We start from the raw sequence: 20044 nt of genomic DNA, 5'->3' as shown, positions 1-20044 counted from the left end.
GAGTTGGACAAAGGGCAGTTAAATGTGGACCAAACACAATGACAAGGTAATTTGTTATTATTACTTGAGCTTACTATTACTTTCTTCGAAAAATGTTTAATTATTATTTTAATTAAGTGATAAAAATAGCATAAATGTTGTTCAAGTTTTTTGTATTGTAACTGAGCCATTGTTTAATAGACTTGTAAGCTATATTGGTGTACTTCAGGCAGTGACAGCTGATAAAAAAAACGCGAGCCAAGTTCATACAAATAAATATTTGGAGGGAAGACATACCCAGACCAGCAGGGGGCGGTGGACAAACGAGCGAACACCCCAGTGATGTCAGTCCTTAACGTGGCTGAATAAAGACATCTTCTTGTCTGCGTTTGAGAGAGGCAGCAGGGCACCGAGCCGAGGCTCCGTGGTGCTGAAAGGACAGCTCCTCCGCTCTCTGACAGCTGCAGGTAGGCTCATCTGTCGCCATGGAGATAAATTAGAGCAAATAAAGTGATTGTCGGCATCACCGGCAACAATACCAATCATGCTTTGGGGAATTAGAAAACAGAAATGATGCGTAAATGTTGTCTGATAGACACGGCATCCCATCAATGTTTGCGTAAAGATAGATTGAGATTTAAAGTTTTAATTTTAGTCTGGAGCTTTTCATATCCAGAGTTTGTACCTGCTGTAGGTCAGTAGACCTCTGAAACAAGGATGAGATATTCTTAGTATTCTCAGTGGCACCTGAGAGTCCCAAGACTCTAATTTGCTCAAAAATGAGTTCCTCTCGTCCGCAGAGTTGTATTTTCTTCACTCATATATTTTGCGAAAACCAAGCTGTGTTATTTAAACATAGATTTTGTTTATAATTTGGACATTCCGATAGTTTTCTAATCTAAATTACCTCAATAAAATATGTCTTTTAACTTAAATAAAAATATTTTCTGAAAAAAATAAAGTTAATGATTTCGAAGAACAGTTTCATTGGTTATTATACTAAAAATGTCTCGATACAATCTCAAAAGGTGTGCTGTGCCATTATTTTCAGCCCCTTGAGTGAATAACCTATAGTACCATTGCTGGTTCACTTACAGCTGCAAGTCTTTTTGGGGTTGTCTCTACTTGTGCACAGCTACAGACTGAAATATTCTTCTGAAATATTATACATTGTTTTCATTTTTAAAATAGCTCAGTGAGACCGGATGGATAGCGTCTGTGAATAGCAATTGTCACATCTTGTTACAGATTATTGTTTGGATGGAGGTCTGGACTTTTTTTTTTGCCATTTTCCATACCAGTCTTCAGTTCTTTGCAGCCACTAACAGGTTTCCTTCCAGAATTGCCCTGTTTTTAGCTCCATCAGTCTACCATGTTTCATGGTAGGGGCTGTGTTTTCAAGGCGATGTGCACTGTTAGTTTTCCTCCACATGCAGCATTTTTGCGGATTTATATATTTTGGTCCAGAGAACCTTCTTCAACGTGTTTTCTGTGTCCCTTACATTGCTTATGGCAAACTTTTTATGTATTTCCTCCTGACATTGCTGCATGAAGTACATGACTAAAAGATGTCCTATCAACATATTCTCCTACCTGAGATTTTGATCTTTGCTGCTCCTCTATTTATCTTTTTCCTCTTGGCTGCTTCTCTAATTAACACTTTCCCTGCTTGGCCTGCACTTCAGGTGGGCAGCCATAAATTGGTAAATTTTCTGTCATCTCATACCCTTTCATTTTCCTTTCCTTGTATCATACAGTGTTTTGTGAGATGATCATACCTTGGGATATTGTTTGATAAACTAACCCTCCTTTAAACTTCCCAACAACTTAATCCCTGACCTGTCTGGCAATTGGCAGCACTGGATATTATTTGGGGTTATTAATAAAAATGCATATCACACTTTTCAGAATGTTTTGAATGGGTTATCCTTTTTCTTCCAGTTCACAATTACTTGCTTTGTTTTGTACTTTACTAGATATAGCCTGTTGCTTCTAATTTCTTTTGTTTATTGTCTGCTTTGCTCCCACACAGATATGTTCACTAGAATGTTAAAGCTGAGACTGCTTAATGTCGTAGCACCTGCATACTTCTCTGTGGCCACAGCAGTCACGTTTATTTTGCACTTCTGCCTCTTCATCCCAACAATCTTCCCCAATCCGGACACATCGCTGAGGAGCTCCACAACCCTTCACATAGCTGCTTTCCTTTTCCTGATGTTTAACGCATTAGGGAATTACATAATGACTATTAAATATCCGGCTGAAAGTGCCAACGAGACAGCGATTCCGGTGTGTTCACCACACTGCTCTGACAAAGTGGATGCTCACTACCTCCTTAATGGCCGTCACTTCTGCAAACTTTGCAGGAAGGTTATTTTCAGGAGGGATCACCACTGTTTTTTTACTGGAAACTGCATTGGCAACAAGAATATGCGCTACTTCATCATGTTCTGCATCTACACATCATGCACATGCATGTACTCTTTGGTTCTTGGCGTGGCCTTCCTGACAGTCGAATACTCCATCTCCTTTGAGAACCCACTGACCTTCCTGACCCTCCTCCCTTTCTCCACTGGTTACTTCTTCATGGGTGAGTTTGACATGTAAATCCAATGAGTAACCACTTTTGCTGGTTTTTGCTTCTGAATTAATGTCATCCTCCCTCTAACAGGCACAATCTCTGGCCTGCAGCTGTTCTTGGTGCTGATGCTTTATGTGTGGCTGGGCATCGGCTTGGTGTGTGCAGGTTTCTGTTGCCAGCAGGTGCTGCTGGTGGCCCGGGGGCAGACCTGGTGTCAGATGCAGAGGGGGGAACTGGTGGAGAATCGCAGCCCCTGGAGAGCAAACCTCAAGGATGTTTTTGGCGCCCGCTGGATCCTTGGCCTTATTTTGCCTGTGCAAACTGTGGAGACCAACTCTGAAGACACAGATGCACTTAAGCAAGACTAACAGATAACTATTTGTCACAATAAGAGCCTCCCTTAGGCCAAATAAGCAGCTCTCCTTATAGAAAATTATTGTTCGGCATCTGCTGTAGGCGGAAATTAATTTTTAATCTGTATGTTTTATATTTACAATGTAGTAAGATAGATGGTAGCCTAATCCTCTTCAAGACAGGAGCCATACAAGCAATGTGAAATGAGTGCTTAGTATGCATGTTTATTCTTAAAGAAGCATTTCTAAAGGCAATACTAGAAAAAAATAAGTTATCCTATACCTTCCTTTCTAGTCAGGAAAACCAATCATCATCCAATCATTAATTTTACTATACAGCAACCTCCACACATATCTATAACCCTGGTAACGATGTGTAAATAAAGCCTTAAAATAAATTCAGCTTTTATTGCAACAACATAGTCTCATACTGAAGAATTAAGAAAAATGCATCATCTCCTGAGAACCATTCCTCTTTGAACAGCATTTCCATCAACCATTTCCTTATAGCCACTTCCTGACTGATGAATATCAAACCACCTCTGCCTTACTTAAATGGCATATTTTCTTGTAGGTAAGAGAAATGATATTTTCACCCCACAGAAACAGGAAGTGATAATTACTAAATATTCCTGACATTGAAAAACTTTTAAAAGCAAAACATTCATTTAAATTAAAACTAGACTTCTGTTGCATTTATTTAATGGAATTTTTAATGGAATAATGTGAGAAAAAGTGTGACATCTGTGATTTTGCTAATTATATACACACAGCTCATAATGGGATTTTATTTTCCAGCTACATACATGATCTCCCTTTAGTTGTATTTTGTAACATTTTTAATTTACTGCAATAAAATATTAACTTCTTTTAAGGCCTCATTTTTACATACCTCTTGCAATAAACGAGGTGGGTCCTGTGTTTTAGACCAAGTGGTTTCAAAGCATTTTTATACATTCGCATTGGGACATCCAGGTGGCTTTGCAGGCCTTAGCTTTGCGCTACATGTCAGCCTGTGCCATGCAGTGTTCAGAGAATGTGCTTCGAAATACATCGGTTCTCAGTTCCTTATTTGATTCTACAGTGTGACATTCAGGAACCCTCGGACGGTTTTCACTGTTAAAATAAGGGCTATAAGATGAAGAAAGAGTTAATTGGCAGCCAAACTCCACAACCTGGTGATACTTTCTACACAAACTAATGCAACTCTAATGAGATTGCAGGAAAGTATTTCTTAATGAAAAATGTTGGGGGGGGGGATGGGAGTTATAATATCCAGGGTATTATTCACAATGTGCCATGCTTATAGGTAAAACTCATATATTCTTCCTCTGCTAATGACAGGGCAGACATCATTATCAGTTTTTTTATTTTCTACAGACATTTAGTCAAAAGTTGGAAGGTGCTTTGGCATTTCAAGCATACTTTTTGGAAACAATGTTGCCTATTTGTGTACTGCAATAAAGGTTTAACTGATTTTAAACCACAAGTAGTTCCCTTTTTCCATCTTTATTAATGACACATTCTTACCTAGAAAAGTAACAAGAGGAAATGGTCGTAAACAGTTGAAGCTTTGATAAAGATACAGAATGCACGTCACAAAACCAGGCAAAAAAACAGAAAGAAAAAATAGAAAATCCCACCCTCTTACTCTCTTTTAAACTTAATTAACTCCTTGCCAAAAACTAATGACTCAATTAAATGGTCAAACAGAATTACAACTAATGTTTTTAAAGATTGTAATTGGCAAATATGAAGGAAGTAATATGTCAAAAGATCATCCAAAAAATAAAACAAAATAAATCTTTGGAGTCCTTTGACTGGATCAACTTCCCTCCACATGATAAAGAAATGTACACATCTAAACTGATTATGCAAAAATATAAAGCACAAACATTAGCAAACATAAAAGGCACAGGCATTAAGACAAACATTTATATTCCCACTATTTCTTCGTTACACAATGCTCATTTTGCTGGTCAGGTCAATAAATCTGGGATCAAAGTGCAAGTCTATAAGAGCTACAACTGTCATCTTTTTGCCAAAAAACCTTTGAAACCGACACGTATAAAACATGAAGTTACAGAAAGAAAGATGGCAACAACAGACCTAGAAGCTTAACATTCATATGGCCATAGCACTTTCATTGCTACATTTCTGTTCAGTTTCAATTGTTATAAACAAAACCAAGACGACTGAGGAGTAAATTTCACCATTAAACTGGCAAGCTTCTCCAGGCCACTTCTGAGGATTATTCACACCTTTTTACTCAATTCTTGGTCACAATCATAGAACAAATACTGACTCTAAATAATACATTTAGAACTTGAGAAAAATACATTTCCAAGGTGAAACAATAGATTTTTTTTTCTAAACATATGACTAAACCATAACAGGAAACGAACTGAGATAGTGACAAGAATCATCAGATGACTAATGCTTAATAAAGAGAAAATGTCCGATGAACCATCTCAGCATCTGCAAATTTAATGCTTTGATTGGATAGAAATTTAATATCAGAGAGACTTGTTTTTTGTAACAAAAGGTGAGTGGGTTCAGCATTTTCAAATTGACAAAGATTTGAAGAAATAATTAAACTTGAACGTTGAACTCTGCGTTGTTTTGGGGAAATCTCTACGTTCTTCAAAGTCTCAGGTAGAACCCGATCTGAAAGTCAAGGATGTCAACATATGATCCCAAATACCGATGATCGGTATCCGAGTCCCAGACTAAACTCAGCTCCTGAGGCTTGCTGTTGGCGTACCGTGTTTAAGTTCCAATTCCAGTTTTCAATGTCAGAAACTTTTCATGGGAATTGGCAGGAGTTTATGGCAATAAACGGGTAGAAACCTGAAATTAAAAATATTGAAAGTTGGCCATGGACATGGATTTTAGATAAGCTTTCTAAATATTTACAACGTTCTTGGCAAAAACATATATAGAAAAAAGGTTTCATAAAAGTACATTTGTGCATATCAATTCTATTCCAGAATCACATACGCATAGCACACTGCTTATTGCAGTGATATTAAGGCAACATCAACTACCGGTACATGCACAGAGAACCCTGGACTATTGGGGCTGCATTTCCCTAAGATGATTCTGATGAGGTCCAGGAAGAGGACAGTGCCTAAAAGAGTTTAACTAAAATGTAGAAAGTAAGCCTGAAAAGTCTGAAATAAGGTGCTTTTTGCTTTCAATTATTATTATTATTGGATCATTTCATTATTTTTGTAAAGGATGGGGTAGGGGATAAGCATTATTCCACTCAAAATTCATATTCTTTGTAGTTCAGAGAAATGATTGATTGTAAATCTTTGTATAATTTGGCATGGATATCTATTAATGATAAAAACAAGTGTTTAAACTAATGATTGGGTTCATCCATCTTAAATTACCATAATTTCCAAAACATTTCCCCAAATTCTCATGCAAAGTTTGTAATGTGGAATATTACTAAAATTCCCCTGGTTTCTGGAAGTTTTCCACCTCAGTATAACACTAATTGTGCGAATTTATGTCAGCCCAACCCGTAGTCAGCCAAGCACACACAATCTGTGTGCTTGGTTTTTTGAAATCACAGTCTCTTTTTTGTGTGTGAAAAACGGAATAATATGCCGTGCAGATTTTAGTCCATGCATTATTGACTGGAGTCACACTGAACCTCAGCTGACGGCTCAGAATGAAAACGTGCTCAGCAGGAGCAGCACTTGAGCTAAATGAACACTGTAGCTGTGTGTCGAGTCGGTTTCATTTCAAGAAACATGAGGCTGTCCTGTAAAAACTCTTTTTTTTTTTTGGACGTGTCTGTTGTCAAAAAGAACCAGATACTGCTGCGTACCTTAAGTCATGTCTGAGCAAGTTCAGCGGGACACAATCGCAATAATAATGACGCACATTTAACCCTGAATAAATGTAACACGTTACATTTATTCAGGATAAAAAAAGCTATTGAGTTTTCCAGCAGTTACAAGTCATTTTAAGGAATTACCAGCCTGGGCTGTGCCTACTCTTAAACGACTTGGAGTATTATGAGGAACAAAAAGAAAACAATTCAGATCATCGCTAAAATCATTGCATGTACCCAGGCACACATCCTGAAAACCAGCATCAGTGACTTCTGTTGGTTACTGCATCCATCAATTAAATATAGTACTCTACACAGAACCGTTTCAGACAAGATGAAGAGGTAAAAAACTGTAATCTGATGTTGATAAACCAGGATCTTGGTTTGCCTGTCCCGTTTCAAAGCATGTTGCTGATAACACTTAAAAATACAAAACAAAACACATACATTTGTCAAAATCTAATCATGTTTAGCTGGTTTCAGCCCAGTTCTTTAATCCCAGCGTAATTCAACCGCTGCTTGAGAACATAAATTATAACTATTCACACTTAAGGCATCTGCTCATGCAGTTACCAGAAATTCAAAGAATATAGTGAAAACAGAAAACACGTTGACCGGTTTGTTAGAGATGTCCGACAGACAATAGACATCCACCTGGCTTGTCATCTACTGTAAGGCATGCGTTATTTAAACGTTACACACTGAGGAGTCAGCTCTGCTGCAACATCTGAGGCAGATATCTTGTTATAGGCAAGGGTTTGAAATGTAAGCGTGCTTCCAAACTCCCATTCATTACAGAGGCTGTGCTTCAGATTCATGTAAACCAGCAGTGCTAAACAATTTCCTGATCTCTACATTTCAAATTATTTACAGTGCTTTGAATAAGTATTTGTTTCCCCTGAACATTCACATTTGATATAACAAACTTCACAGAACGTAGGGAATAATTGTGGAGTCCAACCAAAAATGATACAAGGTTTTATGGTTTCTTTTACAAATGGCATTCTCAGATGTCTGGTGTACATATGAATTCAAGCCTTTTAGTCTTACATTGCTAGATAAAACCCAGTGGCGATTTAGGAAAAAAGTTCTGAAAATGTTTAAAGCAGCGTTATAAAAAGGTACCACGCCCCAAACACCTCATGGAGCACTATTCAATCTATCAGGAGAAAATGAGAGCGTGTGGCACAACCACTGACCTGTTAAGACATGGCCCTTCACCTAAAGAGAGATGTAGAGGACACAGCAAGCACGTGGAAAATACTTAACCTTTTGACCTTTGTGCAAAACAACACAACGCGTGACCATTCCAATGATGAAACACGGTGGTAGCAACATCATGCTGTGGTGATGTTTAGCCCTAAATGTAAGATCTGAAAACTGATGCTCTCCTTACATTCTAACTGAACCGGAGTTATTATGACAACACTTCAGGCTCTAGATGCACGAAGCTGGTGGAAACATACTCCAAACAACTTGCAGCTGTAACTGCAGCAGAAGATGGTTCTACAAAGTACTTATTTAAAGGGGCTGAATACATATTCACACCACACTTTTCAGGTATTTTTAAAAACCATAAATGTCCTTTTACTGGACTATTTTTGTGTTACTTTCAGTGAGTCTATCACATCTATTTACAATATAAATGAAAATTAAAGTTTGTAGTTGTTATGTGACAAATGTAAAAAGGTTTCATGGGGTATGTGAACTTTTGCAAGGCACTGTACACCAACAACCAGCTGATAAAATGGTGAAAGCTTAGCTGTGTTTGTCATAACGATGTGAAACATTCAGCATCTGATGACCTCCTTATTAATCCTCCTGAAACCAGATTCAGAACTGCTGGTTATGTCCACAAACATGTTACGCTAGGACACTCTGAGCTTTAACCTTGAACTGCTCCTTTTCCGTTTCCTGCAAAGAGACCTGGAGTTTAGTCCAGAGCTGTGGATCCCCACTACTCAGAGCTTCAAGCAGCAAAGCTGTTTGCTCTTGAAGCAGGTGCAGCTGGCCCTGGGTGCGCTTGTTTTCTTTGATCAGTTGCTTTGTGCGCAGCGTAATCCCTAGCAGGCCAGACTTGTTGAGAATGTTGTAGGTATTGCTGAAACGCTTCAGTTTGTTACTGTGCATGGAGATGAGATCTTGATATTCCTCTGCAGGCATGCTGCTGTTGTCAGGTACAGTCCTCAGTTCCTCGTACGTGTAGGTCGCCAACAAGTTGCTCTCCGCTGGTGCGGTCAGAGATTTGTCAAAGTCTTGCTCCTGACTTTCAGCAACCTGAACTTTGTTGGTTGCGGCTTCAAAGTTGGAGACAGCTTGAGCTTGCGTCTGGAGAGGTGACAGTGGGCTGGAGGTGATGTCAAGCCTCTGGCGGTTCTGGTGTCTCCTCTGTTGTTGGTCATATCCCATTGCTCCACTCACTCTTGTTCCCACCCTCTTAGAGGGTGTATTCACTGGGTAGGGGGCAATTCTGGGGTATGACTTGAGGATAGGTGTGTAGCATTTTGACTGGTGCATGTTGCCAGAACCAGCTTTCGGAGAGCAGCTAGTGCCATTTGATAACACTGGCTGAAGAAGGACCACTTGGGATTGGGGCATCACTTCCATTGATGAAGGAAGGCCCCACTGTTTTTCTGGTGGAGCCATGGAGGATGGCTAGAGAAAAAAAAAATCCTTGAATTTACTTTACAACAGTAGTTTAGTAGGTAATCAACATCCAAACTGTGCTTTTTAACCAATAACACTCAGGAATGAGAAACAAACAATAAAAAAAACAATTCCTTCGTTGTCATAATAACATACATACATTGCATTTTTCACTGAGAAAACAGCAGAAATCGATTTCAGTCAAGTTCTACAGGATAAACCTTCAGGAAAATGGAGATGGGCTATAAACTCTTCTCGGTGAATCTCCAATTATGTCCAAATTGTTTTGGTTTTTACAAAAAACAACAAATGTTGGGAAATCTGAAAGCTGTGGAACTAAAATTATGAGCATAGACGACATTCAATATTCAGATAAACCTTCATAGAGATAACTAGTTTATGTATAAGATTTATTTATAAGCTGTAAGCCTTAAATGAATTAAACTGTCACTCTAAACCACTATAAAACTATAGGAGTTATAAACAGTGCATAGCAGAGTCAGAGACGGGGTGTATTGTCCGATTTTACCTGCTTCAGGACAAAGTTGTTCATGATAATCATTGGGGACAGTCCAGGGTGTGATGCTCCCACCACAGCCACCTGCTGACCAGCTGGTTCCTGCCCGATTTTTGACCCATTACTCCCTGTATCTTCCGAGTCTGTGACCTCCACTGCACTGAGATAATCTGAGCTGGCATCTGACAATGAGAAGGCTAGAATATGGGTCTGATCATGTTTTAAAGAAAACAGGTTTGTGCTTTGTGTTGTGTACAGAAAGGCAGAACATTAGAACTGTAAACGACGGCAGATGTAGATACGAATCTCTTAACCCTGCAGAGGAGAATGGCATCAACCTAATAAAAGGGGTTGAATCAAATTCAGGTCAGCCATGATCATATAAATAAAAGGTCATCCCCTGTAGAGCTTAGTCCACAAAGATAGTGTGACCTAGATCTCCAAATTTGATTTGGGTTGACTACTTTTGTCAAGAACAAAAGCTATTTCTAATAATGGGATTGCTAATTTGAACAAGCAGGTCAAGAAAATGCAATACTGGCATTAGTAATATGAGAAGATATTCCCCTGTGATGCTCAGAAGTTCAATAACTTGAGTATCTAATCACATAACACCATTTTTTCTACATTTTACAAGAGGATGTTTGCTTTTGTGCCAAATAAAAAAACAACTGTTTCAATATAGGTGAAAACTGTAACTGAAGTTTTTATTACAAATCCTTGAAAACCCTTTGTTTTGTTTTTCTAAGGCCTAGTCCACGAACATGGTCTTGTGTCAAAAACGATTGAGAAAAAATGTTCCCCCACACAAGTGCAGGCAGCCCCACCGAAAACAGGCCCTCTGGTGGCGCTGTGACACTGCCACAAAAACACACCAAAAACATGCGAGGTAAACACAGCAACATGGCAGCAAAGAGGCCCATGCGGGTTGGAGCTACGACATCATCGTTTCAGAAGACATGCATTTGACATGTACACACGGAAACGTGGAACAGGCGTTTTGAAATATTTCCACTCTGGGACCTGGTTTCAAAAATGATTCTTTTTGGTCTCACAGAAAACAGAATCTGTGTGGAAGCAATGCCTAAATGCCAAAATACCTTTGCAGATAGACCTAAACTCATTTCTGTGTGGCTAAGAGATTTTGTGGCAATATTTGGTGCCAAAGTTTATCATCTTAGCACAGAGGACACCAATTTGTACAAACCATAAGAATAAATGATCAAATCGACAATGAAAACTCGAGACTAAGTTATTTAATAACATTAAAGCATGTCACATTAAAGTAATCTGTGTGAAAACATAAAAAAATAAATAAACTGCAAATAAAAATATTATAATAAAAACAAACTAAATGAAATACAAATAATGTTTGTATTACTGTATATGCAAGAATGTCTTATTTATGCTTTTTTCATGTTTAAAATTACTCACTGGGATAATTATCTGGACCACAGCCCAGCCAGAACTTAAAAAGTAAGGCTCACGGGTTCTGATGCGAGGTGGGTGTGGCAGAAAACGCAGAGAGGAGAGACACTGCTGTCTGGACTGGTAAAACTCCAAAGTTTGCCTTAAGGAGTTAAAATTTTGGGTTTTATGAAGAGGTTTTTGTCTTAGCCATGGCAATAACGAGGACAAGGACTTTTGAGTGCAAAACTGCGAACGTTTGACCGCTGTGAATTAGTTGTAGGTTGGATATTCGTGCTCAGCTGGTGTTATGTGTGATCAGTTGATTTAGGATGTTATTAGCAGTTATCAAACCGCTATTGAAAAAGAGCAACTTGCACAAGCTGCTATTGCAAAACTACAGGCCTATATCAAACCTCCCCTTCATCAATAAGATTATTTAAAAAACTGTTTCAACAGTTAAACAACTTCCTAACAACAACCAACCGCTTCGATGTCTTCCAGTCAGGCTTCCTGCTCACCACAGTACAGAGACTGCTCTTGTCAAGGTGTTCAATGACATCCGTATAAATGCAGACTGTGGAAGAACCACAGTGCTGGTATTATTGGACCTTAGTGCAGCATTCGACACTGTTGATCACTCCATTTTATTAGAGCGCCTGGAAAACTGGGTCGGCCTTTTTGGAACAGCATTTGATTGGTTTAGATCCTACATGAAGGACAGAGACTTTTTTTTTTTTTACCCAGAACCAAACATGGAGAAACAGCTTTTAGTTCTTATGCTCCACTAATCTGGAATAAACTCCCAGAAAATTGTACACGTGCTGAAACCCTAAATTTCTATAAATCAAGATTAAAAACGTATTTGTTTAGAGTGGCCTTTGACTGTGCCATCTTTATTAGTTAAGTTTTCAGTCCAACTTCCCTTAATTTTCTTACTGATCATTTCATCAATAATGTTTTATTGTATTATAAATTTTTATTATCATCTTGTTAATAATTCATTTTTATTCTCTTTAATTATTTAATTACCTTTATGCCAGTGCAATGTACTTTTGCGATTTTGTTTCTTTTTTTCCATGTACATCACTTTGAATTGCCTTGCTACTGAAACGTGCTATATAAATAAACGGGCCTTGCCTTGCCTATAAAATACACCGCACCCTGCCTTCGTGTAATTCAGAAAGCTGATATGTGCTTTTTCTTTTCTTTCAGCATTCAGGCATGGTTTATGATTAGTAAATTATACAATTACATTTCAATTTAACCTGCTCTGGCCATTGTGGGCCTTAATATTATTGTAGTCGCTCTTGAGTTTTATTAACTTTTCCCTGCACTACCTCTTTGTGAACCTTCTCATTTCTTCTGGTCCCATGGCCAATCAGTGCACAGCAGTCTGTTCACGTCACATGTAGTCCCTACCTGCTCCTGAGCAGGTACAAAAAAAGGTAGGTAGCGGAACGAAAGAAACAGTAATGAAAAAGCTTGCAAAGCAGCTGAGTAGAGTGAAGCTAGCCTAAATAGAAAAAAGGGCAAAAGTAGCAAACTAAGTGAATTACTACGAGGTAATGCACCATTGAATCATTTAAAATCCAATGATATGCAGACCAAGATAATGTAATGTATACTTAACAAACCTGAGAAACCTGAATCCCTCTCCAGGTCTTGTTTGGACATTCTCAACAGCGGTGTCCTTGTAAATGGTGGCACTCTTTGTGTGCCTGGTGTACTAAAACTGCTCATTCTGGTATCTGCTGGGAAAAACACACACACAAGAGTAAGTCAAATGATATGAACAGTTTATTTTTTTTGGTTGCTCAGAAAGAGGAATGCTGTTGAGAGTTATCTCTTGAACTCAGGGTTTGCAAGGCCAAAGATAAATTTGGAGGGCATTCACTTGACTCAAGTAAGATAAGGAAAGTGAAGAAATGTATTCTGTTTGAGCAGGTAGAGTGTAAATACCGGCTGAACTCAAATTAGAAATTCAGTCCATAAATTCAGTTGAAGAAAAGTTAGCAGTTTAATCTTAACCTACTCCCAAGTAGTGTCATAAGCTAGATAATGTATGCCTTAAATATGGTTATATGGGAGTAGGACAAAGAGTGCAAAAACTCTTAAGAGAAAATTATAGAGAACATAAAGTGCCACAATCACATATATTTTTTCCTACTAAATTATTCATACATGTTATTTTTAAGAAAAGGGGAAGTTAATGAATAAATTAAAATCACAATTAAATATTTAAAGTGAGAAATTCTGTAATTCATTAATGAAATTAATGAATTAATGGGCACGGAAGACCATTTGAGTATTTAATTTATTATTTAACTGCTCCGATGTGGCAGTGCACTCTGACATAATTTAATGGACACTGTGGCTTATCAAATGGACATTAAAATCTGACTGGGTAACATCAACAGAAGGTCCTCTTCCAATTAATTATCTTGAATCAATTGGCCACCGACGTGCTCAAGGCAGACGGATATAATAAAGACACGATTTGCTTAAAAATGCATTCTTAAAATAATTAAATACAGAGTGGAATAGATATAAATGACACTTGGAAGGCAAATATGATATTAAAACCACATTTATTTGAATATATAGTTAATATATTTTAAACTGTTAAACACAACCCATTTAAGCAATTATTAAATTGTGTGTTTTTATATAATACTGGCACTTCAAACAAAGAATAGTGGCATCCACAATGGGAAACAAAATTGATTTAACCTGCAATGAAATCCATACTACCTGAAAATATGCTCTGTAAACTTTGATTATTAATTAATTCTAATTTGATGCACTCAATGTTCAAGGTTCCTTTATTTGAACCCGTAGGTAGGTTTGTTTTGCAGTATTTAAAATACACTTACATACTAACTGAAGAAAAACTCTTTACAGCTTATTTCAGTCATGCAAAACCTTTCCAGAATTGAGTCACTACTGTCTTCTCCCAAGTACATATTCAGTGGATCAGGTCAATAAGTCAGGTTTAATTTTGAGATGAGTTTACTTACACATAAGCCAATATAATGACCGCAGAGGAAATGCCTCTTTCTCATGATTTAGATTTGTTTCTTATTTGATAATTATTATTTTTTTTTTTCCCATAGCTGGTCTCTCTGGACCTGTTTTTCATTTAACTGACAATCTAAATTACGTTATTTTTCTATTTATCTGTACATCTTTAGTTGTACACAAATCACACGTTACAATAAAACAATTTCAAACTATTATTTATACGATAATAAATGCAACTTATCTACTTTTTACATTATTTTATGCAATGATTCGACATACTAGTGTGCTCTGAACATGTTATTTTCCAGGTAAACCACCTTAACTTTGTAACCGTAGCTTGGGTGTAGCATTACATTTTGTCGGTACAATGACCTGCCATCCTCCCACAGCCTGTTTTTAAAGTAATATTTATTAGCATGGGGTAGTGTTACACTGCTTCAGTGAAGCATGAGGCAAATTAAATAATATATTCAACAGTTTGAAAAAAAAAACCTAGTGTAACCAGCACTGTTGCCCAGAGTAGCAAAAATTGTTATTTGCCAGCTCCTACTCGCTTTACAATGGTTATGTTTAGCTTAAAAACGCAACCAGGCTTCAACAGAAGGAAAATAAAACATTAGCTGCTGTTTGTATCGACCAAACACGGACTGCACGTCTCGCTTTTAACTGTCTGCTTACCTTAGTTGTTAACACAAATAGCTAGGAAATGCTAACGGCTGTGAATTTAAGCTAACATACAACGTAGTTAAGAAAGAACAGCTAGCTGTGTGGTTAATAGCATTTTAAGAAAAACTTACCAACAATTCGTTTTCTTTAAAAGTAATATCCGATGACAGTGACATCCAAGTCGGTTCTTCAGTCACTGCTCTCGACACTGCCGAAGCTAACATTCGTTACGCCTTGTTAACCGTCTGAATCCCACTATTACTGCGTCTTACAGGCAAACACATTCAAACGTTTCCTTTGACATCGATATATTGTTTTAATGATTTAGGTGGTTAAACGTCTCATCGTCAAGAGAGAACGTATAAAATGTAAGCGTTAGTACAACCAAAGTGGGTTTAAGTAAGGAACGTACGACGGATTGCACCTGTAAGACACTATGGAGGGTTCCAAAGGCCCGTGAAAAGCTGACAGATTTCTGGGGTTGCCAGGGTAACAACTCTTCTTCTTCTTCTTCTTCTTCTTGTGTTTAATGGTTGTTGGCAAGAATCTGTAGGTGTGCATTACCGCCACCACTGGTATGGAGTGTGGTTCATCATGGATTAATATCTTTCTTATTTAATCAAATTCTATTAAACAATTTTGTTCTTTTTAGGAATCTTAAAATAATGTGTATATGTTTGCTCCCTATGTTCTTTTGTAATGAATCTATTATGCTAAACTTTTCTTTAATCCTTTCAAATTCTCTCTTCATAACTCTCCTTTCTAGCTCATATTTCTGTCACTATAAAAATATGTTCAATTGTTTCATCAATCCCACAGTGGTCAAATTTTCCTGTATTATGTTTATGTATTTTAAAAAGTGTTTAATTATATCATGTATGTCCTAATCTTAGTCTTGTTGTTACCCTGTCCTCCTTTCTGCTCCTTCTTCTAGATCTTTTTTCACCAACTGCCTTATTGATCCTATAAAACCATCTTCCTTTTCTTTCTCCATCCCACCTTTTCTGCCATTCTTCCTTCAATTTTTGTTTGATGATGCTCTTTGCTTCTGATTTACTTAAATGTACTGTAAAATTGATATGATTTTGTGTTGCCTTCTTAGCCATCTTATCTGCCATCTCATTTCCTTTAACCCCAATATGTGCTGGAACCCATAAAAATACTATTGATAAACCAGTCATTTGTAGTCTGAATAAAGTATGCTGTATTTCTAGTAGAATGTCTGGCCTGCTGTCTGAATGGTTATGTTTTAAACTCAATAATACTGAGCTTGAATCTGAACAAATTATTGTTTTTAAAGGTTTTATGTCTTCCACCCACTGTACTGCTAAAAGTATTGCTAATATTTCTCCTGTGTATACTGATAAACCATTTGTGATTCGTTTTCCTATTTTTATTTGAAATTCCGGTACTATGAATGTTATTCCTATTTTATCATTTGTTTTTGATGCATCTGTACAAATCTGAAGGTATTGGTAATAATTGTTCACATATTCCTGTACTGTATTTAAATCTAATATACATGTTCTTTTTTTTTTTTCCATTATTGACATATTTAAATTTTTCCTCCTTTTCCATATGGCTCCATCATCAGCAAAAAGTGAACATCCTATTTCTTTTCCAATTTCTGCAAATACGTCGTTTATCATTATGGTAAACAATAATGGACTTATAATACTACCTTGAGGTGTTCCACTGTCTACGACATATTTTGTTGACATTTCTTGATCTATTCTAACTTGAAGAGTTCTATTTGCTAAAAGTTTTGAATCCAGTTAAACATTTTCCCAGTAATTTTCATTTAATTTAATTTAATCTAATCAGTAATCCTTCAACCCACATCATGTCATAAGCTTTCTCTATGTCAAAAAATATAGCAACTATACTTTCTTTATTAACTTGTGCTCCTCTGATTTCATGTTCTACACGTAACTTTGGGTCATTAATATTTCTCCCTTTTCTAAAACCACTTTGCACTTTAGTAATGTACCCATTGCTATTAAAATAATATGTTAATTTATTATTAATCAGTCAGTCAGTCATTTTCTACCGCTTATTCCATAGTGGGTCGCGGGGGAGCTGGTGCCTATCTCCAGCAGTCTATGGGCGAGAGGCGGGGTACACCCTGGACAGGTTGCCAGTCCATCACAGGGCAACACACAAACAACCACACACACACTCATTCATACACCTAAGGGCAATTTATAGTGACCAATTAACCTAACAGGCATGTTATTGGACTGTGGGAGGAAGCCAGAGTACCCAGTGAGAACCCACACACAGGGAGAACATGCAAACTCCATGCAGAAAGACCCCTGGTTGGGAATTGAACCCAGGAACTTCTTGCTGCAAGGCAACAGTGCTACCAACTGCGCCACCATGCAGCCCTATTATTAATCATTTGTTCCATTATTTTGCATAAATTTGATGTTAAAGCAATGGGTTTATAATTTTCTGGTTTTGTGTTATCTTTTCCTGGTTTAGCTATTGGTACGAGGATTGACTCCTTCCAGCTCTGAGGCAGCTCCCCATCCTCCCAGACTTTATTCTAAAGCTTTAATACGACGTCTTTGGATGTTTCACTGAGATGTTGTATCATTGTGTAACAAATCTGATCTTTACCATGTGCTGTATTTTTTATTTTTCTGAGTACAGAGTTCAGTTCTGCTTTTGTAAATGGTTCATTCATTAAGTTATTTGTTCCTTCAGTGTTTTGTAGTAAATATTTGTATTTCAGTTTTGTGGCTTCCCTCCCTTTCCATCCCTCATCACTAATGTTACTTGAACTATGAATTTTATCAAATGTTTTAGCTAGTATTTCAGCTTTTTCTTCATCTTTTATTATAGTTGTGTGTTTTACTTTTAATATTGATATCCATAGTCTTTCTTAATACCATTCATTATTTTAATTGTTTGCCATATTTTATAAATTTTTGTTTCTCTCCCTCCCGTACTACAAAATTTCCTCCAATATTCTCTTTTTGCATTCCTAATAATTTTCCTCACCATTGCTTGTTTTCTTTTATATTCAATGAGGTTCTGAAACCCTGGATTTCTTTTAAGTGGTTTAAATGCTTTATTTCTTAACTTTATTACTTCTCTACATTCACTTGTCCACCATGGTACCATTTCTTATCACACTGTCTTCCTCCTTTCTTTATTGAATTTTCTGTAGCTTCTACAATTGTTTTACAAACACATTCATTTATATTATTTACATCCATTTTCATATCTATTTCTCCTAGATTCTTTTCACTCAAATATTGAAATTTAATCCAGTCTGCCTTATTAAAATTCCATTTATTTATTTTGACATTCTTAATGTTTAATGTTAATCCTGTTCCGATCTTAATGGGATAATGGTCACTACCTATAGTTGTATTTTTATCAATATCCCACTCACATACACCAGCTAATGAATTTGATACCAAGGTTAAATCAATTGTTGACTCTTCTCCTGTTCTTACATTAATTCTTGTACCCCTTCCATCATTAAGACATACTAAATTTTTTGTTTCTATCACTTCTTCTATAACTTGTCCATTTTTATCATTACACTTTTGTCACGATGTGGTTTTGGATTTTACAAGGTCAAAAACGTAACAAAATCACTGCAGGTTTTCCAAGGCAAGAAGTGGCAAAAAACAAAGCATAATCATGGACGAGAACCAGGTGTGACAAACACAAGGAACCAGCACTGAACAAAGACACAAAACCAACTTATATACTGTGAGATAACAAAGGCAGATAATCAACGGAACAGGGAACAGGTGTGACAAGGAGGCAGGGAAGCAGAAGGAACAGGTGAAACAAATACAAAGACTGAGGATGGGCAAAGTAACTAATAAACAATAAACAGAAACACAGACCAAGCAAACCTATACACAAAGATAAATAATCAAATGGGGAATAAGAAAACTAGAATAATCATGACTAAAGTAAACAGAGAAACTAGAGGGAACATAGGCACAACAATAACAACCTAAGAACAAACAAAAAAACATAAAGAAAACCTGAATACAAAAGTAAACAAACCTAACCACACTGACTGAAATTACTGGAAAGGAAACAGAAAATAAACTAGTAAACAAGAAGAGTGCAAAGGAACAAATAAAACACAATTAACCACAAAGATACTAAAGAGAAATAAAACTAGAGAATCCAGGGAAGACCAAGAACTATAATAATTACAATAATAATAATAACCATACAAAGTAATAAGAAAACAACCATTAAAGAACTTAAGTCGTAAACACTAGGAGGCGGAAGAGGGAGAAAAGAAAAACATGATACAAAAACCAAAATAGAAAAATCTAAGCAAAAGGTAAACAAACACAAAGCCACAAACAGAGCCCAAAAATGTCACTCCGTGACAACTTTCCCCATATTGTGCTACTAGCATTAAAGTCCCCGCACCATATTACTTTCTCCTCCAGATATTCCAACATCTCTTCCATCAATTCCATTGTTAATGTTTTACATGGGTTATAAAAATCAATTATCTTACATTTTCCTCCTTTTTCAACAAATTTCAACAACTATATACTCCAAATCTTTACCTTTTCCTAATATTTGATATTGAACTCCTTTCTTTATAAATATTGCACCCTCCTCCATTTCCTTCTGGTCGATCTCTTATACTATCATACCCTTTAATAACAAAATGTAATGTTGGTTTTAACCATGTCTCCTGTACACAAATCACCTCTGGTTTCTCTTCAAGTCCATCAATATACCCTTTCAGTTCCTGTTTGTTAGCTATCAGACTTCTAGCATTCCACTGTAGTATTCTCATAGATTATCAGCTGAGGTTCCTGGTCTCCCCTCTGTTTCCAACCTCTTATTGATGTTCTCCCAAGAACCCTCTTTGAAACGCAGAAATTTTTCTGCTCCTCTCACAATTATTTTAATTTTTTAAATTTTATGTTTGGCCTGGTCAGTGCAATTGGTGACATAAGCGATGAATAGTATTAGCTTTTCTACCGATAATGTGATATTCTCCTCTGTTGGCAGTTTTTGTTGAG

General features: G+C 36.9%; 2 protein-coding genes across 4 annotated transcripts; one reads left to right on the top strand and one right to left on the bottom strand.

The window, feature by feature from the left end:
• The first annotated feature begins 296 nt into the window (after window positions 1-296).
• On the top strand, window positions 297-3782 carry zdhhc22 (zinc finger DHHC-type palmitoyltransferase 22). 2 transcript variants are annotated; one of them, XM_047345392.1, is made up of 3 exons: window positions 297-446; window positions 2012-2569; window positions 2726-3782. In XM_047345392.1, the coding sequence occupies exons 2-3, from the start codon at window positions 2014-2016 to the stop codon at window positions 2926-2928; spliced, it is 759 nt and encodes a 252-aa protein (XP_047201348.1). In that variant the 5' UTR covers window positions 297-446; window positions 2012-2013; the 3' UTR covers window positions 2929-3782. The 2 variants fall into 2 exon arrangements, with proteins under 2 accessions (XP_047201348.1, XP_047201347.1); XM_047345391.1 differs by having other exon boundaries at window positions 2651-3782.
• Window positions 3783-4406: 624 nt separating this feature from the next.
• Window positions 4407-15526, bottom strand: cipca (CLOCK-interacting pacemaker a). 2 transcript variants are annotated; one of them, XM_047345390.1, is made up of 4 exons: window positions 15152-15526; window positions 12968-13081; window positions 9936-10105; window positions 4407-9415 (listed from the first exon to the last, which is right to left on the bottom strand). In XM_047345390.1, the coding sequence occupies exons 2-4, from the start codon at window positions 13071-13073 to the stop codon at window positions 8624-8626; spliced, it is 1068 nt and encodes a 355-aa protein (XP_047201346.1). In that variant the 5' UTR covers window positions 13074-13081; window positions 15152-15526; the 3' UTR covers window positions 4407-8623. The 2 variants fall into 2 exon arrangements, with proteins under 2 accessions (XP_047201346.1, XP_047201345.1); XM_047345389.1 differs by having other exon boundaries at window positions 12968-13084; window positions 15152-15525.
• Window positions 15527-20044: the final 4518 nt, after the last annotated feature.

The sequence above is a fragment of the Girardinichthys multiradiatus genome, chromosome 19 (assembly GCF_021462225.1).
Source record: "Girardinichthys multiradiatus isolate DD_20200921_A chromosome 19, DD_fGirMul_XY1, whole genome shotgun sequence".
In the NCBI taxonomy this organism is placed as follows: Eukaryota; Metazoa; Chordata; class Actinopteri; order Cyprinodontiformes; family Goodeidae; genus Girardinichthys; species Girardinichthys multiradiatus.
This window is presented reverse-complemented; position numbering and strand designations above follow the sequence as displayed.

Bases quoted from the DNA above. Each gene is read 5' to 3' on its own strand.
- cipca (XM_047345390.1), bottom strand. From the start codon at position 13,073: ATGAGCAGTTTTAGTACACCAGGCACACAAAGAGTGCCACCATTTACA. The intron at 10,106-12,967 runs GTTTGTTAAGTA...TCTCATTGTCAG, and splicing joins GAGGGATTCAGGTTTCTCAG to ATGCCAGCTCAGATTATCTC. The intron at 9,416-9,935 runs GTAAAATCGGAC...TTTTTTCTCTAG, and splicing joins ACAACTTTGTCCTGAAGCAG to CCATCCTCCATGGCTCCACC.
- zdhhc22 (XM_047345391.1), top strand. From the start codon at position 2,014: ATGTTCACTAGAATGTTAAAGCTGAGACTGCTTAATGTCGTAGCACCT. The intron at 2,570-2,650 runs GTGAGTTTGACA...TCCCTCTAACAG, and splicing joins CACTGGTTACTTCTTCATGG to GCACAATCTCTGGCCTGCAG.